The sequence below is a fragment of the Pinus tabuliformis genome, chromosome 5_1, assembly GCF_031772625.1.
Source record: "Pinus tabuliformis cultivar Carrire ecotype Pingquan chromosome 5_1, CPIR1, whole genome shotgun sequence".
NCBI classification, from domain to species: Eukaryota; Viridiplantae; Streptophyta; class Pinopsida; order Pinales; family Pinaceae; genus Pinus; species Pinus tabuliformis.
Window position 1 is genome coordinate 244114373 of NC_142305.1, and position 10125 is coordinate 244124497.

A 10125-nucleotide genomic window follows, 5' to 3' on the forward strand; every position below is an offset into this window, starting at 1 on the left:
ATTACACCGGATGCATTGACTTTAGTATAGTTGTTCATTTCTAATTTTATTTGATTCCTTGCACTAGATGCATTGAGTTTAGTGTAGATGTTGATTTCTAATATTATTTGATTGTTTGCACTAGATGCCTTGATTTCAATGTATATGTTGATTTATAATCCGATTTGATTACTTGCACTAGATGAATTGATTTTAGTGTAGATGTTGATTTCTAATTCTATTTAAATGTTTGAACTAGATGCATTTGTTTTAGTGTAGATGTTGATATCTGATTTGATGTAGCTATATGTATGATTTACATTAATTTCAAAGTAATTAGATTAGTAGTGTGCATTGATTTCAGTGTAAGTACAAAAAAAATATTGATGAATGCATTGAGGGAAGAGAGAGTGAAGGAGAGAGATGGAGAGAAGGGGAAGAGGGAGGGTGCAAGAGGAAGAGGGAGGGAGAAAGATAGATAGATAGATAGATATGGAGAGAGAGAGTGTATGTTTGAGGGGTGAGATAGAGAGACAAAGGAGAGATGGGGGGAGATAAAGATATAGATGGAGGGGGCAGAGAGGGAAGAAGAGAGAGAGATAGAGAGGGAGGGAGGGACGGAGAGATAGATATGGAGAAAGAGATTGTGTGTGTTTGGGGGGTGAGTTAGAGAGACAAAGGAGGACAAATGGAGGGAAATATAGATATAGATGGTGGAGAAGAGAGAGAAGGGGGAGGAAGAGGCGGAGAGAGAGAGAAAGTGACAGATGGGAGAAAGAGGGAGGGGGAGATACAATGTTAGTCACTGAAATAGATGCATTGATTTTAGTGTAGATGTTAATTCCTAATCCTATTTGATTGATTACAGTAGATGCATTATTTTAGTGTAGTTGTTGATTTCTAATCTTATTTGATTGTGTGCACTAGATACATTGATTTCTAATCCTATTTAATTTCTTGCAGCGCATGCATTGATTTCAGTGTACATGTTGATTTCTAATCCTATTTGATTGCTTGCTTTAGATGCATTGATTTCAATGTAGATGTTGTTTTCTATTTCTATTCGATTACTTGCACTAGATGCATTGATTTCGGTGTAGATGATTTTTGATATGATGTAGGTAGTAGTGTGATGTACATTAATTTCGACACAACTAGATTAATAGTGTGCATTGATTTTTGTGTCACACTAATTCAACCATAAATAAAATACTTGAGTTTTCATCTTAAATCAAATGTTCAATTCAATTGTTTTCTTCTTGAAATTGTAAACTATTTATAATTGAATACATTCTTATTATTCACATTTTCCATCATTCCAATGTGTTAGTCACTTAGCATTCAGCCGAGGTAATAGAAAAAAACTATCATTGAAACTTATTTGGGACTTAACACTCCGTAAGTCACAATGATTGACTTTGGAGAAAACTATTATTAATATCAGAGAGCAAGAGAGGCGAGGTATGACATTTACTACAATAGCTTGAACTAAAGATTTGAATGGCCTGCAAGTTTAACCGCCCTTTTCATATGATCCATATGAAAAGATGGCGAAACTAACAGGTGTGACCAGAAGAACAATAGAAGAAAATAGTTTTAGATTGATCACAATGAACACTATTTGTAATTGACTACATTCTTATTATTCACATTTTCTATAATTCAACACTATTACATTGTCACTTTGCATTCAAAAGTTTTATTTCAATATTTTTCATCATTCAAGTTATTAACAGTCTCTCTCATCTCAACAAATTGAGATAACTTAGCAAATTTAAAATTAAAGTGACCATACTACATATTTAGCATATTCCAAATTATCAAAATAATTAGATGTTCAACAAATTCTCCATGGTCGCACATGACTAAAACTAGCCTAGATCCATTTTAACCTCAGATATATCAAACACCAAGAGGGATCAAATCTCTTGAGGTGCAAACATGTCCACAAGTTTTGTGCTCAAAAAAGAGGTTTGCGTCTTGAGAGATTTGATCCCTCTCAATGCTTGATAGATCCGGGGTTAAAATGGATCCAAGTTGGTACATATACTATTGTAATAAAGAGTTTTGTATTATAAAGTTGCAAATTCAATTTATATATGGTGTCTTTTTATAATTTCATATATATATATATATATATATATAATTTAATTTATATATTTTTTGTAATTATTGAAAGATAAAAATATCATTATTAAAAAGAAAATTATTAATATCTAGTGAAATGATGCTAAAGTCAATTTCATTGAAAAAGATGTAATGTTTAGTATTCCAAAAATAATCTCAACCACTATGAGTAGATATACATTCTCCAAATAAGTGATGGATGGTTTTAATTTACCCATAATGTAAGGGTCGCAGGAGGGGGAGAGATTCTTTTAAAACCCGATGGAAATCAGGAAGTAAAGTTTGCTTGGGGACTGGGCCAAAAAACGAATAATCTTGTGGAAATGTATGGGCTTCACTTGAATCTTCAGTGGGAAAAAGATCGATGCATCTCTTCCATAGTCATCTTGGAGGATTCCCTCATCACAATCCAACACCTCCAACTAGGCTTTCTTCCAAAGAACAACCTTCTCTCCCTTCTCCTCTGAAGAATTAATTGCATCGCAGAATCATTCTCACATAAGTCATCTTTGCACATACTTCGTAGCCAAAACAAAGAAGCAGATATTTAGGCAAACCTCGCATGTCGACTAGATGAAGGGCAATGCGATGTTAATGGAACTCTAAGCTGGAAAGTTATTCCGTGATCTATAGAAAGGATGTCCTAGCCCCATACCTCTTAATAGAATTGATGCCTTAAACCAATCTGTGTGTTATATCATGGAAAATGATATAGGCTTCCCTCCCAAGCCCCTGTTGCTTCCCCTCTTGGATATTAATTCAACAATCAACAAGTGGAGTTATGCACAAGTCTATATCGTATGAGGTGGTACCCTGTGTGAAGGAAAGCCATGGGAACATTAACTTAGGGCATGCAAGGCAGATAACTTGCAAACACCTCTGCTCCTCCCCCTCCATCTTTGTACTAGGCTTGATGGTTAACAAATGGATTAAATTTATGAAACACTTGATGGCATCACCCCTAGAAGCATGGGATCTCTTTGAATTGCGAGTTGCATTCATGGTGGATGATCTCATGCTTATGATGATGTAGATGGTTCAAAGTTTTACATATTGTAATCTTTGCAGTCATTACTATGTCTTATGTATTCAATCCTTCAATCCAAGTGTTGAGGCTTACCATCCTGAATGTGGGAAGCACACTCGACCCTCTTTTCTTCATAGGAACAAGTTGTGAATTTTTGTGCTCTCTCTCAACTATGGTCTTGTCTCTACTACTACAAGTCATAGGCATACATCGCCATCGAATGGATATAGCAAATTCTGGTTTTCTCTGGAATATAAATTTGTAAATTCTAATTACATCAACAACGACTTCTAATTCTATTTGAAAGTACACTCTATCACCTCGCGTGTTCAATGCAGAAGCTCAAGTGAACAATAAGAGTCAATTACACGGTTCCTTGGGTCTGTTTCCAGAGTCACCTATTTGGTCCTCCCTCAAGAGGTATACTTTAAAGTGTTATGTTGTCATCCTCTCTCTCTCTAATTTTCTCTTTTGACGTTGTGCCTCACTAAGCCTTCCTATTCAAAAAGTCCTTCTTGTTCAATCTTCTTCTCTTCGCAACTTGGGACACTAGCTCAAAGTGGACAACAAAGGTGCCCCCCTGCTTTTGGCAGGTTCAGTCCCTGTAATCGCTACCCGCATCCTCCAGTTGACAAACAAGAAGAGATTAGTGACATTCGTCAGAAAATTTGTCATCAATCAGTAGCATTATCTTCTTGACTAAGGAAGTCCAAATGCACGAATACAAAATTATTCAGTTGGAAGACGAGCTTGATTGGATTCGACGCCAACTTGCAAACATGCAGTTCTAGAGAACTCCTGATGAAAACTGAAGCATGACCAACAATGCCCATGGCGGCCCCTTGAACAAAATGTCCATTGGTCCTCCTCGTAAGCTATGTTTACTTTATATAAATGTATTTTATTATGCGACAAGTTTGGTCGAGCCTGCGGTAGCAATAGTTTGTTTATTAGGTATGATAGTAATAACAAACTTGATGTAAATTTTGAAACTCCTCTCATAATCCTCTATGAAGTTTTTGTGTCCTAGAATAGAATGTAAAACTTCACAAGTATTTTGTTGTGTCTGGGTTCAGACTTAATAGTAAACTTTCTCATCTTTGTCAAAAAACAAAAATACAAAAAAACTTACCCATAACGTGTGCACATTTCCTTTGTGAACCTTAGCCCCATTTGTCAAAAATTCTCTTTAGATGATGGTATTCAAAAACTAGAGTCCAATAAAATATGTATGTTTTGAAGGAGAGTTTAAAAGATCACATGACGGCGATTCACATATTTTCTCTTTGAATTTATTACATTACACTCTCGGAAGGAAGGAAAAATGAAAGAAAAAAGAAAAAATAAGATATATTCTCTTTGAGTTTATTACATTACACTCTTGGAAGGAAGGAAAAATGAAAGAAAAAGAGAAAATAAGATATAGACACAATCTTTTAGTTAATATATGCAAATAACAAATAATCTTTGCAAATGGGTCCATATGTGTAAAGATTGAGCTTATAAAGATTCCATATATCTAAATCCATTGCTTAATCTTCCAAATTATTATATGATCTTTTTTTTCAGAATGAAAATCATCATATTTTATATTAAGGAAATATAAAGCAGATACATAAGAGCCAAAAACCAATCGGCATGCAGATGGCCGGCAGTTCTGAGCATTCAGTAGATATTAGCAGGCCTGGAGCCTAGATAAGTCCATGAGAAAACCCAATATGACAAAACATATCCTGAAAAAACCGAAGATATAAGCAAGGCCAAGCAAAACCATTTGCTGAACATCATGAAAAGAAAAACATCATTGACATGCTGGAGTGAGCATCGCAGATATGTAAATGAGAGAAGAGAGAATAGGATCCTTGGAGTCCTGGAAAATGCAGGCGTTCCTCCACTTCCAGAGACACCAACAGGTAATGATGAATAAAGATTGCAATTCTGGGCTTTGAGCTGACCACCATTTGAATCCCTCCTGCACAGAAGCAAAAACCTGCTGAGCAAAACCATGAGATAATGAAAGTTCATACCAGATTTGGGCCGATGCTGGGCACTGGAAAAACATGTGGGCATTCGTTTTCGGCACTTGACGACACATAACACATCTGCTTGGGCCCGACCACCCCTTTCGCTGAAGGACCTCCCATGAGAGGTTTCTATTAGAAAAAGCAGCCAAGAGAATAAAATTGCCTTAAGCGGGCAATGAGCTTTCCAAAATTTGTAAGGGAAGATTGGAGATGGCCGCAGCTGTTGGTAAGTCGAGGCAGCACCATATAAATCTTGTACACGTACTGGCTGTGTTGAATTCGGCTTGGACCATATCAGTTCGTCAGTATCACCTGTCTGAATGATGCCTTTGTCTACAAAGAACTTTTTCGCCAGTTCCCAAGGCTGTTGCAGCAAAGGAGGTAGACCAAGATCCTCAGCACCCTTCCAGATCGGCGAGGAGGATGACCATGATAGAATCAATTTGTCCCAAGTGAACAAACCCCGAGTGTGTAGAAATGATATCAAATCTGGGGAGAGCTTTTTTTCCAGACCATAAACAGTTGCATCTACGCCTATAATGATATTGGAGCCGGAGGAAAAGCGCCACTTGAGAAAATCGAAAAAGAGGTCCCGTACCTTTTTGAATCCCAGCCAAATAGCGGATCCTCTCTTTGAACCAAGAATCTTATTCCTGTACCAATAAACCAAAGGCCTGCCTTTCAAGTATTTTTGATTGATGATGGCACTCCATATGTCGTTACCAAAGACGCCCCTGTGAAGAGAATTGCAGGGGAGTGCCCTGCCAAATGAGCGCATATGAAGAAGACCCCAACCGCCTGACCGTTTGGGCCTGGAAATGATATCCATCTTTGCCAGGTGGATCTTAGAATGATGAGAACGCCCTCCCCAAAGAAAATTTGCTGATAAAGAGACCATTTTCCTTACAATAGCAGCAGGCAAATAAAAGAGATGAGCCCAATAGACCGCAAGCTGGGAAAGAACAGATTGGACGAGAATTAATCTGCCTCCAAGGGATAAAAATCGCATCTCCCATCTTGAAATCTTCCTATAAAAACGGTCGATCATCCATGCCCAGTCCTGATTTCAATATGCCTTTGGCTTGAGGAAGAAGCCCAAGTATTTGAATCCGTCATTGATTGATGCCAAATTGACACCAAAGAGATCAGCAATCCATTGCGCAAGTTCCAGATTTGAGCCACTATGATATAAAGTGGATTTGGCTCTGTTAATGACCAAGCCCGTTGCAGATTGGAATTTCTGAAAGATGCCTGAGAGACATAACCAACTGGATTTGCATAGCATAGCAAAAGTAAGAATATCGTCGACAAACAGATTGTGTGAAAGAAAGATGTTCTTGCAGATCTTAATCGGGGCATAACGATGCTCTGTAGCAGCTTTGTTGATCTGCGAACTGAGAGTGCTCATGACTAGGATAAAAAGAAGAGGAGAGAGAGGACATCCTTGACGAAGTCCTCTTTCCGTCTTAAAGGGAGCTGCTGGGAGACCATTAATGATTACTGAGTATTGAACGTTCTCAACGCAGGCCATCACCCAATTAATTCCTTGAGACCCCAGACCAATTTTAGCAAGGAGGATGCGGAGGAAACCCCAGTCCAGTCTTGCAGTTGTGATAAATCATATTAGTGTTTCAAAGAAAGTCATCTAATCATGTAGCAAACTTCCTTCTTGTTATTTGAATATAATAACATAAAAAATTGAAACTTTGATTAATTTGGAATTCTAACTAGTTTTTTGAAATTTTAAGTTAATTCAAAATTTGGCAAAAATTCTTGGAGATACTCTTTCACCATACAAAAATGTAAAATGATAGAATAACTCTACTCATCCCTAAATTTTTTGTAAAATTTGTAAAATCAATAGGGAAAAAAAATTATATTACTATAATATTAGTTTACTTGATTTTAATTCTAAAATTTATCTTTTAAATATCTAACCTATTTCAAAATCCATTTTCACGTTTCTATTAATCTCTTGAGAATAAAATAAATACATATACTAAAATAAATAACGATTTTTTACTACTCAACTATATTTTACTTGTCATATTAAACTCTCGTCTTTAAATTTTTAAAATTAATTTTATAAATAACAATAATTCAATTTTAATTATTTTAATTAAGAAAAATACCAAATTAATATATCATTTTTTTCTATCTATATTAAAAACTTTTAAAATAATATATAAAATTACATAACATACATAAAATAATAAATATAAATATATTTAAAAAGTTTAATCCCAATTATATTAATATTTTTATTATTAATATTTTTATTATCACTATCAATAGTCTTTATTTTCAAACTAAAACAATAACATTATCATTAAAAATTAAATAACCTTCATTTTTATATTAAAATCATAATATAATATAATAAATATATTTTTAATATATATAATGATTACACGATCCGCTAAAATTGAAAATGCCAATAAAAACAGAATATATTAAAGATGAGATGATCCTTTAAAATTGAAAATGCCAATTTTCTACTACAGAGCACTTTAACTTATAAAAATGCACTTTATATAATAAATATATCATATATTATGATAGTTGCACTGAGAGTCGCGAGATCCTGTACATAATTATGATGGAGCACATACTTTTTTAACGATTACAGTAATTATATATAAAATAAATAATAATATTAATTTATTTTTTTTAAACTTGGAAAATTTATTATAATTCAATTGTCAAACCAATAATGATGACAGCGATTTTGTTTCTCACTGATTCATTATCTTTATTCAAGGAAAATCAAGCCATCTTTGATAACTTGCTGGTGGTCTGTAAGGGGGCAGGCTTTCACTCTGCCAGATACCTCTGGGTCTTGGGCGGTTAACCTATTTCCTCCCGTCTAAAGAAGATATTAAATATATATATGAAAAAAACATATTGATATTATAATAATATATTATTATATATAAAAAAAGAAATTAATATATAAAAAGATAGGGAAAATTTTAGATTTACACAGGTAGAAATATTATAAAATATGATTTTTACATAGAAAAAAATTTGTTATTTAAAATAATTAAATATTTATATTTTAAAAAATTTGATCTTTTAAAACCCTGATAAATCTGGACTTGAAATATAAAGTTAATTAAAATACTAAACATACATACTAGTAACACTACTACAAATCAATTCCAAATACTAAAACTCAAAAGGCTTGAATTGGTGAAGTAGTTAGTAATGTCCACATAAATCACTAAACCGATCCTGCTAGAAAAGAGAGAAAGATGGAAGCATTAGCTTACTGGGTGATAACCATTCCCTATCATGATGGTTCAGTGGGTGTTAAATTATGGAAACACCACTCTTTAAAACTACAACATATTAGAAAAAGAGAAGCAAAGGCAGAAACTTTTGGACAAGTCTACTCAGTTGAGGAATTACCGGATGATTAATAATGGTTACAACAAATCTTATCTGTTTAAATCATGTTTTTTTATGGTGGAAATAGATTCAGAACCATCAAAAATTTCTGATCTGACGTACCTAAAATCTTGAAGTTTCACAGTTATAACCTGAATTTACAAAAATCCCTGCTAAAATTTATAAAATATTGCTGAAATTTCCATAATTTTCAAAGAAAAAAATAATCTAATTATAACTTAGATTTACAAAAATAACCACTGAAATTTATCAAAATATTACTGAAATTTCCATAATTTTCAAAAAAAAAAAAACAGTCTAATTAAATTAGAGCTAAACGTTTCACCATAATCTGACCCAAACTTTTAAATAAAAAATTTCCAACAGCACAGAATACCCCGTAGATTTTGTGGCTACTGACAAAATTCCTGAGACTATGTATGTTATAATTAGTGGCTACTCACAAAATTCCTGAGACTATGTATGTTATAATTACATGCAGATCACAGGTGCGATATTTATGTCAAGGAAAAATTGCAGACGCGCATATTTAAAACAAAAAAATGACGGTTCAGTGAGTGTGAAATCATGGAAACACCACTCTTTAAAACTACAACATTTTAGAAAAAGAGAAGCAAAAGGAAGAAGCTTTCAGGCCAGAAATTTCCAACAGCACAGAATACCTGGTAGATTTTGTGGCTACTCTAACAAATTCCTGAGACTATATACTTATAATTACATGCAAATCACAGGTGTGATATTTATGTCAGAGGAAATTCGAGACGCCCATATATTAAAAAGAACAAGGGTTTTGAAACTTGAATGTATTTTAAAATGAGCAAAACGAGGAGGAATCGACTTACAGGCTTCTGGTAATAATAAAAGACAGAGGGGCCGAGGAACTTCTTCCTCTTTTGCAAAACCTCATCGGCGGAGGGACCTTTGTAAAGCCGCGGCCTGTAGTCGAACGGTGGAAGTTCCAGTTCATTGACATCTTTGACAGCCGAGGTCCCTGATTGCTGCGAGAGGAAACGGCAGCTGCTGAGAGACCCCGAGGATCGAACCTTCGACCTCAGGCTATTACTGCCAAGCAAAAATCTCAACATATTTTCCCCGTGTAAAATGGAATGAAGCCTCTGCGTCTGAAAGGGAATGAAGACTGAACCTTAGCCCGTCTCCACTGGTTTTTATCATGAGCATAAAGTAGCAGGGCATCGCCGGGAAGATTGGATGGAAGTCCACGTTGGTCCGACTCACTCAGAGTCCACTTTCCAAAATTCCGAGAATCCAGATTCCAATAATGTTGAAACATGTACGTTGTGGTGTGCAGCTGTAGATCCGCTTAGTCTGATAAGGCTTTTGCAAAATATTCGGGTAATGTTTTGATAAAATTTAGTGGAAATTTTTAATTTTTGGAAATTTTAATTATAGGGGTAAGTTTTAAAATTTTGAGTATTTAAATTTTTTTTCACAATACTAAATTTATTTCCACGAGCATAAATAAGATTAAAACATTATTAGATTTATTGAGAAAAAAATAACCATATCCAAACAAATTTGCCTCTCTATAAACAACGC

The 10125-nt window shown here is 34.5% G+C and overlaps 1 protein-coding gene across 1 annotated transcript in view; it reads right to left on the reverse strand.

The window, feature by feature from the left end:
- The window catches only part of LOC149164327 (alanine--glyoxylate aminotransferase 2 homolog 1, mitochondrial-like), a 67150-nt gene extending 57318 nt beyond the window's left edge, over positions 1-9832 (reverse strand). The window contains exon 1 of the mRNA XM_089432046.1: positions 9411-9832. Coding sequence (XP_089288172.1) covers positions 9411-9653 — 243 coding nt within the window. The 5' untranslated portion in view covers positions 9654-9832. The remainder of the gene's footprint in view (positions 1-9410) is intronic.
- Positions 9833-10125: the final 293 nt, after the last annotated feature.